Genomic DNA, 18,445 nt, shown 5'->3' with positions numbered 1-18,445 from the left:
GTGTGTGTGTGTGTGTGTGTGTGTGTGTGTGTGTGTGTGTGTGTGTGTGTATATATATATATATATATATATATATATATATATATATATATATATATATATATATATATATAGAGAGAGAGCATACGAATGACCCTATCAATAATATATTTAGTCTATTATGCAATTATATAGGATCCTATTTAAGTACAAGATGTGAGTAAATGAAATTCCTTCCAGGGATTAATAGTGTTTTCTTAAATTATTTGGATTTTGTTACCCTTTGTTTTCTGCCATACATCAGATTAAATTATCAAATATATATTTTTTTGTCCTTGTAGGTAAGGGTGAACTCGGACCAGGAGCAATTTCTGATTGTCCCATTTGGCCTCCTTTACAGTGAAGTCTCTGCTTCCAGTCTGGTGAGAATCTTTAGCAAATCTCTTTTTTCTTTCTTTCAGTTTGTTGGTGGCTCTTCTTTGGTCAGCTCTTTTATAAATTAGAATAACATTTAATAAAACACCGGCCGATTCCGTCCTGCCTGTTGTCGGGCAGAACACTGTTATTCTTGTGTGGTTGTAAGACAGGTCTGAGTATTTCCTCTCCTTCCCCAGGTGAAGGTCAACCTTCAAGGAGAGATTGTGGACCGGGGAAGCACCAACCTGGGGGTCAACCAGGCCGGCTTCATGCTGCACTCTGCCATCTACGCAGCTCGGCCTGATGCCAAATGTGTTGTGCATGTACACACAGCGGCTGGCTCAGCGGTGAGAATAATAAGAGTTGTAAATATAATACATATTATTTCTATAGCACCTTTCAGACATGAAATGTGGCCGAAGTCCTCAACATAAAATAAGGGATAAAAGAAAAACTAATACAAATTGACATATAAATGCCTGCTTAACATTGCTTAAAATTCTATAAAACCCTTAAAAGCTAAATATAATGCAAATAATAGAATAAATTAAGTATAAAAGTAAAACATTTTAATAGAGAAAATAAGAATAAAAAATACTGCCAATTAACGGTAAATAAATATGCACATGGTTTAAAATAAATGTTTTCAGCTTTTATGTCATTGAAATGATGCAACGTATATTAGGCCAGGCACAGTTCCATTTAAACTCTTCTTTGCAATGACTAATTTTCGTCACATGGTATTTTTCATTTGATGTTAGGTGTCTGCCATGAAGTGTGGCCTTCTGCCCATCTCTCCCGAGGCGCTGTCCCTGGGCGAGGTGGCCTACCACGACTACCACGGAATCCTTGTGGACGAGGAGGAAACCGTCCTCATCCAGAGGAACCTGGGGCCTAAGAGCAAGGTGTGTGTGTGTGTGTGTGTGTGTGTGTGTGTGTGTGTGTGTGTGTGTGTGTGTGTGTGTGTGAGTGTGTGAGAGAGAAAATCCCCAAGTACCTCACAATGTGGCACTATGATGACGACGAGCCGCGTTTTGTTGTTATTCTCTTTATTATTTTGACGATGTGTTTTAATTTTGCCGTCACAGGTGATGATCCTGAGGAACCATGGCTTGGTCTCTGTGGGGGAGACAGTTGAGGAGGCTTTTTATTACATCCACAACCTGATCACTGCCTGTGAGATCCAGGTAACATACACGCCCCACCTTCCCCAGGGTTATACGGATGTCATTTTGTTAAGATGTGTAATATACTTCCCGTTGTTTACCACCATATGTATTGTCTATCAGAGTAATTATGCACAAATGTTTGAGTTAAATATTTCAGGCTATTTTTGTTAAGCTGTTGATACTGTTCTGAAAGTATGCTGTATCGAACAATACTTTTCCAAAAATTTTACATCCAAGTCCTTACACCCCCTCGGCCTGTCTGCACGTCATAGCGTTTGTCTTTGTGAATCATCTGTAGACACCTCTGCGATGTCATATGACCCCAGCCCTTCTGCTTCTGCTTTGTCTTCTGTGCCCGTCTCTTCTTCTTTCTGCTCTCCTCCTACAATTCCCTACAATCTTACCAGGTTCGAACCCTGGCGAGCGCCGGGGGCCCAGACAACCTGGTGATGCTGGACCCAGCGAGGTACAAGTCCCGCTCACGTGTCCCTGAGCCGGTTGGAGATGGGGCCGCCACACACCCCAAGTGGCAGGTCGGGGAGCAGGAATTTGAGGCCCTTATGAGAATGCTGGACAACCTGGTAGGAATCCATGTGTCCACCGCTGACCGTGTTTCTGAGGCGGTTGTTACAGATGGCATTGCATCATGAATCCATAAGAATGCTCTGTTAGGCGACAGTCCCCGAATTATTTTCAAATCTGAATCAACATTTTATTTTTATATATATTTGTTTTATTCCAAGATTCGGTCACTTCCTTTTCTCGAAGATTACCTTCTGATCGATGAATTTGTTTATTTTCTCTCGGCCACTTGAGATAGTGGGGATCTTCTTTTTATTTCCCATTTTGATCATGTTCATCCATATCGACAGTTTACAGACTACAACTAGCTACGCTGCTTCATCAAATTCACCACGGCTTACTTTCCCTTAATTTTACTTCTGCATTTTCACTGAGAAAGGCGCGGCGAACCCCGCCTCCAACAATGGAACAGCATACAGGAGCACATGCATAGCACAAAATACATTGAATGGCCGCTTCTTATAAAAATGCCAGCTTAAAGTATCAAATATGGGATTTCTTTAGCTAAATAATCTTAAGGGTAAACACTTTAAGGGTCAGTGATAGTTTATAGATGTGTGTTTCATGTTGGTCATAGGTTTTACACATTGTGTAGATTAGTTCAAACCTTGTTTTTCCTTCCAGGGCTACAGGACTGGCTACCCCTATCGCTGTCCTGCGCTGCGAGACAAAGCCAAAAAGTACAGTGACACGGAGACTGCCTCCTCCACCCACGGTGGCTACTCCTATGGGGAGGACAGTGACTCAGGCGCTCGCTCCCCACTCAAACACAGCTTCCAGCGCGGGCAGCGCGACAAGACCCGCTGGCTTAATGCCAGCGGCCGCTCCGACGAGCCCTGCGAGGACGGGCCCGACGGCAGCCCCAAGTCGAAGCCTAAGGTGTGGACGAACATAACACACGATCACGTCAAACCCTTGCTGCAGTCTCTCTCGTCCGGTGTCTGCGTGCCAAGCTGTATAACCAACTGCTTGGTCTGTGCCTACCTTATTGTTCCTAGTATAGACTCTTACCGCTACCTTGATCTTGGAAACGGGCAGGTGGCTGGCATTCTGAGGTTCTGGGAGCGACGCTAGTTGTTCACCGCAGTTGAAAATGGATATCTCTGAAGTGTGTGTTTATTTACCACATTTATATAGCAGTAATTTGTTACACTTATAATGTGCTTTGAACACATTAGCCACACTAGTTTTTACTCTAGCTCTCCCTCAACCTTCCCCTCTGGACCCCTAAAGCTTCAGGATGCCGGGCCCGCCGCCCAGCGCATGATCTGTTGCATGAATTGCAGTGCAATGCACCGTGAATGTTGTTGTGTCTCCCTGAGGAACAAGCGGCGGGAGTGTGGCATGAGCCCTGGAGTGGGTGTGGGGTTTGGTGCAGGTTTACGTGGCTGGACACCAGGATGCCGTTTGCTCACACACTCCAGACACCCCTGACCCTCAACACTAACACACACACACACACACACACACACTTGTTTTATGTCTGTCGTCCATGCATTTAAAAGTTAACTAGGTGGTTCTGTAGAAAAGCACTAAATGAAAAGACACAAAATTCAAACCTCACTCTGGCATATATGCTGGGTGAGTTGTGAAATCTTAAAATGATTTCAGTTTCATATCCATCTTTCTATGTATATATTTATGACGTGGTATCGCCATACATAATCTGTACACTCGATAAACCACTGGTATGAAATAGCTTCAGCAGAAGTATCATGCACTCTGCTCGTTTCACTATTTTCCCCTTCAACCCTGCAATTGCTCCCAGTTGAACATTTTGGTTGGCTTTTTCTCTTTTTTTCATTTATTCTTTTATTTTTATTTTTTGTTTTAGTTTGAATCTGAAAATGCGTATGACCCCTTCAAGACTACCACCTGCATGAGTGGATTTGTCTAAAGCGAGAGAAAAAAAAAAAAAGAAAAGAAAAATGAAATTTGACCTGACTTTTAAATCAATTATCTCCTGTGGGAAGTAGGAAGTGTTGTGTTGTGAGACTCTTAATCAGTGAGTATTACGCGTCTACATCTTCATCCCATACTCTTATCAACTCAGCAAAGCAACTTTCATCCAAATATCCCTTCTCATCTAATTCCTGGTTTGGCACGTAATAGCCCAGCTTTAAATTAAATACAGGAATGAACCCATGAGCTTGTGATTTCATGGCGAATTACATGCTTAGTTTTGAGAATTCTTATCAAAGGTTTCTGCATGAAAGCTAAATATTAAAATTCACCAGCTGCTCATTCAGTTTCATTGGTCTAAAAAAAAAAAAAAAAAAAAAAAAAAAGGATTTGAGTTGTCTTCTGTTTTAATTTTCTTTCCTACTCCAATTCTATGCTGAGCATAACAGTCACAGGGTATTTTGACAATATGAGCACCAGTGCGGTCATCGCAAGAAAGGCTCTGGTCTCTTGACCCGACAGTGACTGTGGAGCTTTTTGTCCTGAGGCGGGGCAGGGGGCGGTGGGGGGGGCGGGGGGGGAGGGTTGTTTCTCTCTTTTATCCATGTCGTCCTCTCTGTTGTGTGTGTATCAGCCTTGGAAATGACTTTGGTGATGCCAGCTCACTCCTCACTGCCACTGTCGCTTCGTAAGCAGCCTCATCGCCACAACCAACCTCCCCCGTCATCCGCATCTTCTTCATCCTCCCTCACCCCTTTCCATCCGTTCAGCTCGACTGTTTTCTTTTCAGTTGGGCCGCAGTGTGCCCTTTGATTACATTTGTCTCTGGTTTTTAAATTCCAAAAAGTACATCAATGATGATGATGATGATAGTGATGATGAGGCTTGTAGTGATACATCAGGATGAAATAACAGTCTTTGTTTTGACCTTCTTTATACACTCAGTGAGCAGGGACAGACACCAGTCACTAAGAAATAATGCTTAGTTTGGAAAATAATGCACACTTATTTAAATATTTGTGTTAAACCAACTGACTGAAACATGCTTTATACTGGGTGTATGCAGTGGAAGCAGTCAGGCGTACGCTTATTGAACCTTATTAAAACATCCTATTCGTATTGAGATTCCGTTGCACTCTTTCTGTAGATGTGAGTGTCATCCATCTTTTTTAATGGTACATCATCATTGGTACACTGTAAAAAAAAGTCCATGTTACCATCCAGTCCCTTTTTACAATCATCCAACTTTTCAATTTCAGTTTGACAAGCATGACTATTTTGTATTGTAAAGCCTGTGTAGTAGTTTGTCTTATCTATTTACTTGATCTTGGATATTTATTGTTTGTTTGTTTTTTTGTTTAGTTTTCTTTTCGTTTCAGTTGATGCTAACATTAGTTTTAACGCCTGCTTGTATTTACAGTGGACTAAGGAAGACGGGCCTCGCCAGGCTGCCGTAGCCAATCAGTTCATTCCGTTGAACACCAATCCAAAAGACGTCCTGGAAATGAGGAATAAGGTAGACCTGCTTTCTGCACTTACTCTTCACTTCTTGTCTCAAATATTTATTTTCCTCTCTCACAAATGTCATTATGCATATTTTGTTCGTGCATTTTGCTGTGCATTGCGTTTTCCTTTTTAATTTCTTTATGAAACAAATGCCATCTTGGCGTACTCTAATTGTGTTTTTATGTGTGGCACTGTAACAGGTAGGCGTTGCATGTGATATTTACCTCTGCTCCTGTGTTGCCTTCTGCTCGCAGATCAGAGAGCAGAACCTGCAGGACATAAAGACGGCCGGGCCCCAGTCGCAGGTTCTGTGTGCTGGCAGCATTGTGGAGCGCCCCTACAACCAGGTCAGTCCATACACCGTCCACCATGAAGCTAGCTGCTCCAGAAGCTCCGCCTGGCTTGGCTATGGATTGAATATGGCTGGAGCACATAGCTGTTTTTCTTCCCTTGAAGATAACTTTTTACGAGTTAAGTTACACTGTGTCGTGCTTGCTCTCTTTTAAATATGCATTTTTCTTTAATAAATGAAGGTAAAGTAAACTACTTATTATAACATTGAACTCTCAATCCTTGAAATTGGTCAGGTGTCCAAAGGTACCATCGATGCTGGTACCACCCTGAGGTGTTTTGGATAATTTTAATTTGAACCAAGAAAATATTCTGATGGAAAATGTCATTGTTTAAAAGTGGAGCAATAAACATCCTCCACCCTGCACTGTGGAGGAGGGGTGACTGTAACTGGTGACATTATTCTTTGACCACAGAAACTGTCACTCTGGCAGGTGAGTAGTGTGCGTCAGGACCTCACCTCATGCTGCCTCCTCTGCCACCCAGCTTAGGTTACGCTCATCTTCCCTCAGTGCTTTTTTGTTTTTCTCCAATTGGGAGTTAAAAATGAATCAAAACTTTGTTTTAACATTTGCACTCATTTTGTCCCCATGAAATGCTGTATTTGATTATTACAAACAAATCATGTCGTGCAGCCTCTCCTGCATGTATTTGCCGTAGTGTATATATACTTAAAGGTGCAATAGACAACTTTTGCGCCGCTGTCGCAAAGACAACCCCATCGCTTCACGATCGCTCAGAGCGCTCTGTGTGAATGATCAACAGCACTTCGGAAATAAGGGAGAAGAAGCAAGTTCACTGAGGAGGTCAATTGAAATTGTCACAATTTTCGTTTAATTTTATTTCTTTCGCTTGCGCAATCCTATACATATTCACACAGAGGTCACGTTGACTGCTTTGGTTCGTTGCTGCGATACGTCAACGTGGCCGCCACATTGGAACGGGCAGGACTGGCCTTTAAACTAATACAAGTAAATGGGGGGAGCTGCGTTTTTTTCTGGATAAACAGCACGACGACGTTTACATTTCTCAACCGATTTCAATGAGTTGTTTTTAAATTCAGGGGTCTATGATCTACCTGGAGTAGATCGCTCCGCGCTGTGAATCAATAATTTTCCCGGGAATTTGTAACTGGTGGTACCTAGTGATATGGAGGCTTATAGGGAACCAATCTCAACCCCGATGGTGTCATTATTCTATAGCCAATTATTATCAAAATTCAATTCATAATAAGTAAAAGCAAAAACGTTGTCTGTTGCTCCTTTAATTTGTTATAATCATGTAGATTTAATAGCTCCAAGAGAAACATATGAGGTGCCTTGGATTGCCTCGCATTTGGACTTTGCATTCATATCTTGTACCTCCATTAGGGCTGGGCGGCATAGCTAAATTATTTCTATCGCAATAGTTTGACTTTTGGACTGTAATGGTCGACACTCACTGAACACTTTATTAGGAACACCTGTACACCTACTTATAAATGCAATTATCTAATCAGCCAATCATGTGGTAGCAGTGCAATGCATAAAATCATGCAGATACAGGTCAGCAGCTTCGGTTAATGTTCACATCAACCATCAGAATGGGGGAAATTGTTTTAGACCACGGCATGGTTGTTGGTGCCAGTGGTGTTGGTACAGATTTCTGTAACTGTTGATCTCCTGCGATGTTCACGCACTACAGTCTCTAGAGTTTACTCAGAAATGTGCGAAAAAAACACCCAGTGAGCAGCAGTTCTGAGGACGGAAACACCTTGTTGATGAGAGAGGTCAGTGGAGAATGGCCAGACCGGTTGGAGCTGACAGAAAGGCTACGGTAACTCCGATAACCAACCACTCTGTACAATTGTGGTGAGCAGAGAAACATCTCAAAATGCACAACACGTCAAACCTTGAGGCTGATGAGCTACAACAGCAGAAGACCACGTCAGGTTCCACTTGTGTCAGACAAGAACAGAAAGCTGAGGCTGCAGTGGGCACAGGCTCACCAAAACTGGACAGTTGAAGACTGGAGAAACGTAGCCTGGTCTGATGAATCTAGGTTCCTGCTGAGGCACACAGATGGTAGGGTCAGAATTTGGTGTCAAAAGCATGAATCCATGGACCCAACCTGCCTTGTGTCAACAGTCCAGGCTGGTGGTGGTGTAAGGGTGTGGGAAATTTTTTCTTGCCACACTTTGGGCCCATTTATACCAATCAGTTATGGCTTGGATGCCACAGCCTATTTGAGTATTGTTGCTGACCATGTGCATCCCTTCATAGCCACCATTTACCATCTTCTAACGGCTACTTCCAGCATGATAATGCACCGTGTCGCAAAACAAAAGTCGTCTCAAACTGGTTTCATGAACATAAGAGTGAGTTAAATGTTCTTCAGTTTCCTTCCCAGTCAAGGGATCTGAATCCAATAGAACACCTTTGGGATGTGATAGAACAGTAGATCTGCAGCGTGAATGTGCAGCTGACCAATCTGCAGGAATTCCGTGATGCAATCATGTCAACATGGAGCACAATCTCAAAGGAATGTTTCCAACATCTAGTGGAATTCATACTAAGAAGAATTGAGGCTGTTTTGAGAGCAAAGGGAGGCCCCGCCCAGTATTTGGGTAGTGTTCCTTTGTTTCGCTGTAAGAGGGAAGTGCGAGCCCCTGTGTTTTTATTGGCCTATCTGTGATGTTGCGTGAGTTAACAGCTGCACCCTGTGACAAATCTATTCTCTACCAGTACAGACAATATTCACCTCATGGCACATATTTCCACTGGTGTACTGTTTATACCGCTCACCCCTAACCTCAATACAGCAAATCTGCTATAGTCTGAGTCCTCTGCTGCACATGCTGCTTTTTAAACAAACAACGTGGTGAACTTGCATCTTGCATCAGTTGAGCCGTTTGGTCAAGACAGCCAATTCAGTTCTTGCTCTAAGCAACAGCCGTTAAAATGCATGGCCCTGGATGATTCTTTGTTGCAGTGGCTCTTGCAGGCATTTGAGTATTTGTAACACCACCTCTATTTGCATGTGTTTGGTGTGTGTTTTGTAGATATTTCTAATTCTGTGCATGCATGTTTGCTTGTCTGAGGAAATGCTACTCTGTGCTACTCTTAAGAGCTGGGTTTTGCCCCCTCACTGGGTTTACTATTGCAGGACGCCCCTCTGTCTGACTGTACGGACACTATTGATGGCCTTGATGTGTCCGAGGGGCCCTTTAGTCCTGCTAAGTCTTTTAGAAAGGTACTTACTGTCTCCTGCCACAAAGATCTCTTACCTTGTATCTCACATTCTTTGACCTGAATCTAGCACGTTCATGGATGAATTTTCTTTGAATTGGACCAGACAATTAAGACTGGTTTATTGGTCATGCAAAAAACACGTCTTATTATTTTATTTATTTTTGTATTAAATTGATAGTTTAGATCTCCTGGCAGTTTGGGATCAATTGAATTAGGACAATGTACCCAGATATCTTTTAGAAAGGGGCATTTGCATGGTGGGCAGACTTGAGATTCAATGACGTTGTGTTTATTGCTTGCCCTATTCTTTACTGGAAATAATATAAATTATACTCTATGAGGTGGTGTGTACTATGTGATGTTTTACCATCCAATTCTGGTGATGGCAGTTTTACTTGCCCTGAAGGTTTTTAATTTTACTGAATGCGCTTTGTAAGCGTTTGCCTCTGTTACAACTGCCTTAATGCCATGCTTGACTTTCAAATTAACAGTTTCTAAAAAATAATAGGATTTGGTTGTAGAGTCTTTCTAATGGACCATGATAGTTTGTTTTCATTTAATGCACACTTGGGGCTATATTTGATAAATTCAAAAGAAAAGAATATTGTTTACCTAATTTGACCGCAGCCAAGCAGTTTAAATATGCCTTAATTTGTGATAGTAGATTAACGCCACTTTCCTGGATAAAATGACATCAAATAAAGTATATTCCATGTCAAATATGTGGAATCCCAGCCCTGTCTTCATCTAGACAGCCTGTATCTCTGTTTTCTGAAGGGGGAGCTGGTGACGGCATCCAAGGCCATTATTGAGAAGGAGTACCAGCCACACGTGATCGTCAGCAAACAGGGTCCAAACCCCTTCAATAAACTCACCGACCAGGAGCTGGAGGAGTACCGCAAAGAGGTGGAGCAGAAGCAGAAGGGAACAGAAGGTAAAGCCAATCGTGATGGTTGAGATTGTGATTTCAGTCTGATTTGACAAAGCTTCCTCCTCATCCTGGAAATGTGACATTATCATATGGGACTACAGGAGCCGCTTAATTCCTCTTAATTCATTTTACTGTCAGACTGGATTTTTAAAATAGATTGTTGGGTTGTTTAATATTGACTAGATTAGATAAAGGAAGAAAGGTATTTTGTTTTTTTCGATATATTTTATATTGTTTATAGTGCTTACCTTGATATGCTCTCTATTTTCTGCTGTCCCCTTTTTGCTGCTGGAACAATGTAAATTTCCTCGGTGTGGGACTAATAAAGGTTTATCTTATCTTAGTGCTGTGTGTGTATATTATTTGTTTATTTGTTTATTTATTTATTCAGCTATATAATCAGGGCATGGATCCATGTACACAACCTCCTTCTCTTAAGCCACCCAGTTGATCTGTTAATTTATCTACTGTTTATCAGTACTTTTTGTACTCCACTTTTATGATTTGAAATTTTAATCTTATAGCGAATGGGTTGGGTCTTCAGAATTTTTGTGTTTTGAGTTGGTATGCATTATGCAAGTAGTGTTACTGGAAAAGTACAAGGCAGGTTTACCAAATGACTTTGCCCCCCCTTCCCCGCTCACTGTTGCACACATGCACCAAACGCCTCAGTGGAGGGACCAGGTGAGAGTCAGGAGGCGGCGCCGACTGCCGCCGAGGCCAAGGCGGAAACGGCGGTCGGAGCCTCCGGTTCCGCACCGTCACAGTCTATCAGAGCTCCACAGCCAGGGGAGGAGGGCGTCTCCGTGGTGGAGAAGCCTCCTCCGCCGGCCTCCACCCCCGCTACGTTACCCCCCGCGCAGAGCTCGTCCTCCGCTTGTGCCCAGCCGGACCCAGAGTCTGGAGATGAGTCCCCCCATAAGGAGTTCCACTGTGCTGTGCTGCGCGCCCTCAGCAAGGAGCAGGCAGTGGTAGAGACAGCTCAGGCAAAGCAGGTTTCAGGTACAATGGGAGAAGTGGAATCATGCTTGGCAATGGTCCGCTTCCCTCCTCCTCCTCCTCCTTCTCCTCTTCCTCATCCCTGGCCCACCTCACTGTCCCCTGCACTGGGGGTCTGGGAGCCCCGCCTGCCGTGTTCTCTCTTTCTGGGGCATCGACAGTCTGCTGATGTTCCCCCTCACTGTGTGCGAGCCCAGACCCCGCCCCATACCCGAAGTCTTTGCTTGATTATTATTGTCCCTCCATCAATTTGTCCTTTTCACAAAGGAATTGAATCTCCTCAAATGTGATGAGATGAGGTTTCAGTGAAAATGAAAGTAGAGTAAAGTGAGATCATTTTCGTATCTAATCCCGCCTCCCTCCTCTTACTGTAATTCTACTTGTTTTTACGGTAGATTTACTTGTACTGACTGCTGTGTACGCCGTCAAAAGTCAATCGTCCACATCTACCCCCAAGGTAGAGCGCCTCCTTTCCGGACACAAGCAAAGGTTCTCGCTCTCTCCCCTAATCGGTCCTGGAGTTGCATTGGGTGGTTGGTGGGTTGTTTGGTCCGTTGTTGTTTGACATCACTAATAACGTCGAGATTACACTCCTTCTTAAAACGAGTCTTTCTGAGCGACTCTCATTGAGACCGATGTTTTTTGGTGTTGGGATTATTTCACATTCAGGGGAGGTGAAGTTGTTGGTTTGTTTGGTTTTTTTTGTTTGGTTTTTTTTCCTTTACTGGGCCTTTTGGTGTTTTCCTGCTGTTTTGTAGGGTTTGGATTTGGTTCAGTCTGCCGTTTGTTATGCATTTGTTTGACCTAACACCGACTAAAGAAAATACTTTTAACCAACTCCCAGTCTAACTGACTGTATATCGATTTATATTTCATTCACAATTTGTTCTTATGAGCTAATTTTTTTTTAATCTTTGTTTTTCCAGACCAAGAGCAGCTTGCGGACCCTGAGGTGGAGGAGGTGGTGAAAAGCCAGAGCCCGACCTGCACCCCACCGAGCACGCCGGTCAGAGTGGAGGAAGGTACGATCACCCTACCCCACAAAAAATAACAATAAAACCCACCCACCCACACACTGCCTGAGCTGGCGTAGTAGTCCTGCCTGGTCCGGCATGGATTGTTCCTGGAGGTTCCCGAATCTTTTTCGATTTTCCGGATGTCAGCAGGAGGAATGCGGAGGTTCCTGCCGTCCATCTGCCTGTTTGTCGTGGGGTGTGGTCATGTGGTCTAACCAAACTACTCTAGATGCTGTTGTGTGTTTGTGTAATAACAGGCCAAGAGGTTGGGTTCGACACGATCAGGGAGTCTTTGATATTATAGCTGTGACTCGGATAACTTCTAACCAGTGTTAGGAGTTCTATCTTCATAATAATATTATTATTATTATTAAGCTTTTCTGTCTCCCTCTTGGTCTTTATTGCCATTGGATTACACCTAATTGAGCAGTATTCCTCAGGGCCATAGCCATCAAATCAAAAAGCCTCTAATTTGAACTCTCGGAAAAAGTAACCATATCAAGCTCGTTGCTTTTGCAAAATATGAACAATTACTCTACTCTCAACAAATAATCTTCCCTGTATTCTATGGATATCATGGGATGTAAAAAGGTTAAAAACGGTCGGGTGTAATCTAATATCAGGAATGTACAGTCTGTACAGTATCTTCTCTACCCCTTCACTTTCATTCTCCATCGTTTTGGAGTCTCCCAAGAATGGTTCCCGTCCATTCTTTTATTTTATTTATTTTTTTTCCCTCTGGTGGTTTTTTTCTTTCATATTTTTTTATTTCCTTTTTTTATTTTTATTTTTTAAGTCAGTGCCTGTGGTTTGATCTGCATAGACATTTGTTTCTACTTGTGCTTTTTCTTCTTTGTGGCTGCGTTTACAATCAGGAGATGGAAATGCAAAAGAGTACCTGTTGCCATAGTAAGTACGTACTGTTCCACCTGCCTCTCAACCCCACCCTACTCTCCTCCTCCCATCTCCATGACCGTGTTTGGTTATTCTTCACATTCCTTGCATGACTCTAATAGTTCTTTCCTATCCGTGTTTTTACTAACCCAGTGGCTCGCACTTATAACTGTCCGGTCCAGTCTCCCTTGGTCTCTGAATCCACTGAATCTGTTCGCTGGTGGTGTTGGGGCTTATTTCAGAGCTCGTCCTCTCTCTTCTCTGGGCATTTTCAGCAAAATGGGAGCAAAAGATGGCGCGTGGAAGAAGGGAAAAAATAAAAATAAAAAAGAGTAAAATAAAAAAGCCTCAGATACATGGTGTGGTCTCTTTTCAGTGCTACCATAAATCAGTGCTCTTCGTAATATGTTCATTCTTATATACTGTTTTAAGACTTAAATTACTTTGTACCCGTCACTGGTTGCGTTTCAATGCTCTGCGGTGCCTGCTACACTCTGTGGTGTAAAGTGGAGAGGACTCCTGGAATAAGCCTTACAACACACAAACCAACAGTTTGTCTTGGGTAACCTCTTTCCTTCCTGCACCATTGTCAAACTAACTATTTTGCACAACCACACGTCTCAACTGGCCTAAAATAATGTGCTGGCACATGAGCAGGTAATGTATTGGAAATATTTAGAACGTGTTTTTGTTTTTGTCTTTTTTATTTGTTTTCCTCTCCTTCTACAGATGAGTCCTTTACCAGGTACAATGGTGCTTTCAGTGTGGCTTTAGACTGAATTGCTTATTCATTGGTTTAAAAAAAAATAAAAAATTTAAAGCGGTCCGAGGCTTCGCTGTGTGGCGTGTGCTGAAATTTGTTGATGAAGTTAAATCATTATTATTATTTATTTCTTTTTTTTTTTGGTATAAAGATGACGGACATTTTGGGACTATAGCATGTTTGCACCTCGGCTGCAGGGTGTGTGCTTAATGTGCGTAAATCGGCTTGAAGCAGGTTTTGATGCAGTGTGGGCGGCCGGTCCCCGGAGGTCCAATGCGGGCGCTGTGTTGTGTTGTGACGCTTACAGCTGGAAGTGTTGTTTACCCATCTATATTGTGGCTCAGACTGAGGCCATAGGTTGAGGAGATTGGACTTAGGATGTGAGAAGTTGCATTTTGAGTTATTAGAATCCATGCTCCCTGTAAACAAACAAAATCGGATATAATGCAACATTTTCAGTGTTTCTTACTCGCTGGCACTTTTTTGATTCATCTTAACCACGTTTTGGCACCGTGTCGTGACTGCTGCGCCGGTTTGTTTTTCCTCTAAAGCAGGCTTGTGTCTTGTATTGTAACTTGTGGTGCTTTTTCTTCTCCGCCTGCAGAAATTATGTTGGATATTCTTAGATTTGTGTTCTCATTTGTTTGTACCCAGGGTGCAAATGAACAAGAGAACTGCACTGGTTACGTTTTCCCTGTATCAAAGGTAAAATGAAAGCGCTGTGCGTCACATCGGCAAAGGACTGTAACCGTTTAGAATATGCAAAAGAAGCTCTCCTTCCCTTTAAAAAAATCTGCGTATTCTGTTTTTCATTTGTAAATGTGAAGGGAATGCTTGTTATGAGCTAGCATCATGGAATGGAAGCAATGCAAAGGTTGACCTATAAAAGGTTGCCCTATAAAAGGTGGTTTAGCTGTCTTAGCTGTGCGGTATGGGGTTCTTGAATGCACTTCCTGCTCAGAGCCAGTTCTCACATCAGTGACTGCTGAGCCGAGTCACAGGCGGCTTTGCCTCACGCAGAGACTGTAAAGCTTCAGCACTAAGGCGAACACGGTACTGCATTTATTCTCAGGTGAAAATGTCATCTAAGAACATTTTCAAAGTTTGCAAAATTACCTTAATGCATGATGAAGCGGTGTCATTCTGGCGGTGTTGTTAAATGTGTATTTGAGTCTATAAAACACATTTAAAGCGACGGCCGAAGTGCTGTACAGCGAAGTCGAGTCTTATTTTTATTTTCTACTTTGTAGTCTCTCGACGTTGATTCAACGCTCGGTATTTTCTTAGTGGATCTGTTGGAGGCTCAGCACGCAGACTCGCTTCATTGCCCCCGCATGACTCGCTCTCCCCTCTCCCCTCCCTCCCCCAGAGTCCCTGCCGGAGCAAACCTTTAAGGACGAGAGCGACGCGGCCACGCTGAGGCAGACCCTCCCGGACCTGACCCCCGACGACCCCGACACCCCCGCGCTTCCCGTCGAAGACTCCGCCCCCGTCGCCGCGGACGCGGCGGAAGGGGAGGAGCCCGCCGACGCCGGCGAGCAGGACGGCGACGAGTCCCCCAGCAAATCCCCCTCCAAGAAGAAAAAGAAGTTTCGCACCCCCTCTTTCCTCAAGAAAAACAAAAAGAAGGCAGAATCGTAGATTGGCACCGCTTGGATTTGCTCAGGCTTTCGGCTCTTTTCGCTCACCCTTTATTTTATTTTATTTTTTTTAATTTTTTTTCCTCCCTCCATTGTATACTTTAAGAAACCACTCGCCCATTGAAATCCCTCCTTTTCAATGTTTTGATATAGATTTTCCTCTGGCTTATTAACTCGTATCTCCTTGTCAGTGCGTGCCAATTTTGTATACAGTGTATAAAAGGGTGGCTCGCTCGAAGGTTTTTAATTAACAGGTGCTTTTAGTTGTGAGTGAGTGATATATTCTGTTTTGTCTCACGTGGCTTTTTATGCACATATACTCATACCTGCCCACATGCTCGATGTGAGGTTTAGGTTTTTATTACCCTCATTAAAAAAAAAAAAAAGGAAATTAAGCTGTAAATCACTAGAATGTATTGGGATTGTATCGAAAGATTTCCATGTGTCTTTTAAGGTAAGAAGAATGCAAAGGGATAACCCTGAACGCCCTCACACACCGGGCGGCGAGCTCCACTCGAAAACCACACCCCGCCCTCATCCCAATGTTGTTGCATACTCGCATGCCAAATGGCTGTACAATGTAAACGGCGGACCCCGCCACTTAACAATCTTCTCATCTGAAGGCCGCATAAATGTGTTTGTACTTGTATATCTATTATCCGATGCAGTTATCGATACATATCCTAAATTCAGACTAAACACTTACCAAATTAAAAGGGCGTAAAAGCCCTGCACTGTTTCCTGCTCTAGACGTACAAAATCACCCAAGACGGTGTTTTTTAATATAAAGAAATCCTGCTATGTGGTAGAACATTTATCAGACCATAACCTGCATCGCTGCGTTTTAGGTTGCTGGGTTTATTATTTACACGAAGGCGCTTGTGGCGCCGCTGTGAAGGTTTTAAATGGCGGCGTCCCGTGTGCTGTCGAATATGAAGGAATGTGTAAAAAGCTCTCTTTAGATTTTTCGTTTGCTGTTACTTTGACACGCGCATTCATTGGCCTTCGCACCCCGCCTCTTTCAAAACTTCATAGATTGTTTTAACCTCATTTTATTTGGCTTTCCTCATGAAATATAGGTTGAGCCGATCGTTTCTGTGAACGCACTGTGAGCCGCCGCCTTCCGTGAACCACTGCTCAGGATGCTCCTCTTTGACCACTGCAGTGTCACCTAACATCTTAGAACAGGTGACGTTTGGTGCAAGACGTGTTATTAATAGCATCACTGGTATGTCCTACGGCCCAGCAAGCCCTCCTCATCTTTGGACTTTTTTGTGGAGTCACTCCTGTGAAAACACTCTACAGACATTGAAATGGCAATTAACCTACAATGATTTGTATTATGTGATTGCAAATGATTTGGCTTTTTGTTTAAAAAGTGCGAGGCATGTTTACAAACTCCATAACCGGGGGCTTCTTGACCCACAATTATCCCATCGGTTGTGGGTTTGTGACCAGATTCTGGCACGTGGAATTTACGGTGAACTGAAAAAGTTCCGTTTTACTCTTGAACAGTCTGCTTAACAGAGAGAGAGAGCTAAACCTTCATGCCTGGCAACTCCGATCGATCGTTAAAGCTGCTTCCGGTGCTGTGTTCTCAGCATTGCTACCTGCACGCTGAGAGTGTGAATCCATAAGGACTGCATGGCGTTAGAAAGCTTAGTGCTTGTACTGTTGTCTTTTACAAATGACTGTAATCCTCTCATGCATATTATTTTTTTTCAGTATTGTGCGAATACATGATGCTTAAGTCTTTGTAATTATGCTTTTTATTTCAGTTACTATTATAATTTTTTCAACTTACAATGATGCTGACCTGTAATTTCTGTCTGATCTCCTTTCCATTTATATATATTTTAGCATTATGAATCTATAGACTTACTACTACCACCACTCATTCTTCATGGTACTGTTTATTTTTCACCATGAATAAAAACTCTATTGTGAGAACTACCGCTGTGTTTCTGAGTTGAGTTTGAGTTTTAATCAGTGTCAATGATTTAAATTGCGGGCGGGGTGGTACTTTCATTGTCGACCTTTCCTTCAGTATGACTCAAGCAATCGTCCAAGCTTTAATGGTTATATAATATGACAAGGTCGCCTGCTCAAAAGTTGAGCCGAGGTGAGAACAGCTACGGTGAAGTTGTCCAAGGCTTCAGCAGAAAAGGGATTTCTGAAATCTACCAGCCAAGCCAGAATTAAGATAAAATGATGCATGCGGTGAAGAATGAACCAACAAGGGTGGGGAAATAATGATGGATGACGATGGTGATACGAACACCCCAAAACAGTAGATGTCGTAGAATAAATACTTCTTCTTTATCTTAATTACATTAGTTACATTTTTTTTTTTCAATTGGCAAAAAAATATATACTGCCAATGTATATACTATTATCGTTGTTAACAAGTGCTTAACATCAAGGAAAGGCAATGAAATGAATTTGTTCTATGAGTCTGTTGTGGCCAGCACGATCTTCTTCGCTGTCACATGCTGGGGCGGTGGGCTGAGGGTCGCAGACAACAACAGACCAAACAAACTAACCAGGAGGGCCGGTGATGCCGCAGGAGAGTCCAGGCTTCAGTCCATCTTGGACAATGTCTCACACCCTCTCTACGACACACGGGCCCAGCAGAGGAGCACCGTCAGCGGAAGGCTCCTCTTGCCCGGACGCGCCACAGAGCGCCGCAGGAAATCATTCCTGCCAGAGGGCATCAATCTCTACAACGCCTCCCTCAGGGAGTCGGACACCCCCTCCCTGTAACCTGACCTCAAAACACGGGCTTCCACTTCTGCACCTTTTTCTTTTTGCACATTTTAACTGCATATTTTACACGTTACCATGTCTATATAGATATGTTTATATATATATTTATATATAAATATGTTTCTTAATAATTATTAGATGTTGTATGTAAATATGTTGTATGTAGATTTGGAGCTGTAACAAAAGTAATTTCCCCCTGGGATTATTCAAGTATTTCTGATTCTGATTCTGAAATAGTTATTACATAGACCTGTATTGACAATTCACGTTTAAACTATATAATGATAGGCGACAAGCAAT

At 42.9% G+C, this 18,445-nt stretch overlaps 1 protein-coding gene across 13 annotated transcripts in view; it reads left to right on the top strand.

The window, feature by feature from the left end:
* Positions 1-17,333, top strand: part of add1 (adducin 1 (alpha)) — a 28,971-nt gene extending 11,638 nt beyond the window's left edge. For 3 of the 13 annotated variants that reach the window (XM_080017568.1, XM_080017573.1, XM_080017574.1), the window contains exons 5-16: positions 321-401; positions 594-743; positions 1,158-1,301; positions 1,485-1,583; positions 1,973-2,146; positions 2,772-3,026; positions 5,470-5,565; positions 5,810-5,902; positions 9,914-10,070; positions 10,740-11,069; positions 11,993-12,088; positions 15,109-17,333. In XM_080017568.1, the coding sequence (XP_079873694.1) occupies positions 321-401; positions 594-743; positions 1,158-1,301; positions 1,485-1,583; positions 1,973-2,146; positions 2,772-3,026; positions 5,470-5,565; positions 5,810-5,902; positions 9,914-10,070; positions 10,740-11,069; positions 11,993-12,088; positions 15,109-15,380 (1,947 nt within the window). In that variant the 3' untranslated portion in view covers positions 15,381-17,333. Of the gene's footprint in view, positions 1-320; positions 402-593; positions 744-1,157; positions 1,302-1,484; positions 1,584-1,972; positions 2,147-2,771; positions 3,027-5,469; positions 5,566-5,809; positions 5,903-9,050; positions 9,138-9,913; positions 10,071-10,739; positions 11,070-11,992; positions 12,089-12,957; positions 12,996-13,705; positions 13,722-14,393; positions 14,445-15,108 lie in introns of those variants that run through there. The other 10 variants (XR_013844609.1, XR_013844608.1, XM_080017575.1 and 7 more) reach the window with 10 other exon arrangements.
* The last annotated feature ends 1,112 nt before the right edge of the window (positions 17,334-18,445 follow it).

Source organism: Zeus faber (assembly GCF_960531495.2).
Source record: "Zeus faber genome assembly, chromosome: 17".
Lineage (NCBI taxonomy): Eukaryota > Metazoa > Chordata > Actinopteri > Zeiformes > Zeidae > Zeus > Zeus faber.
This window is presented reverse-complemented; position numbering and strand designations above follow the sequence as displayed.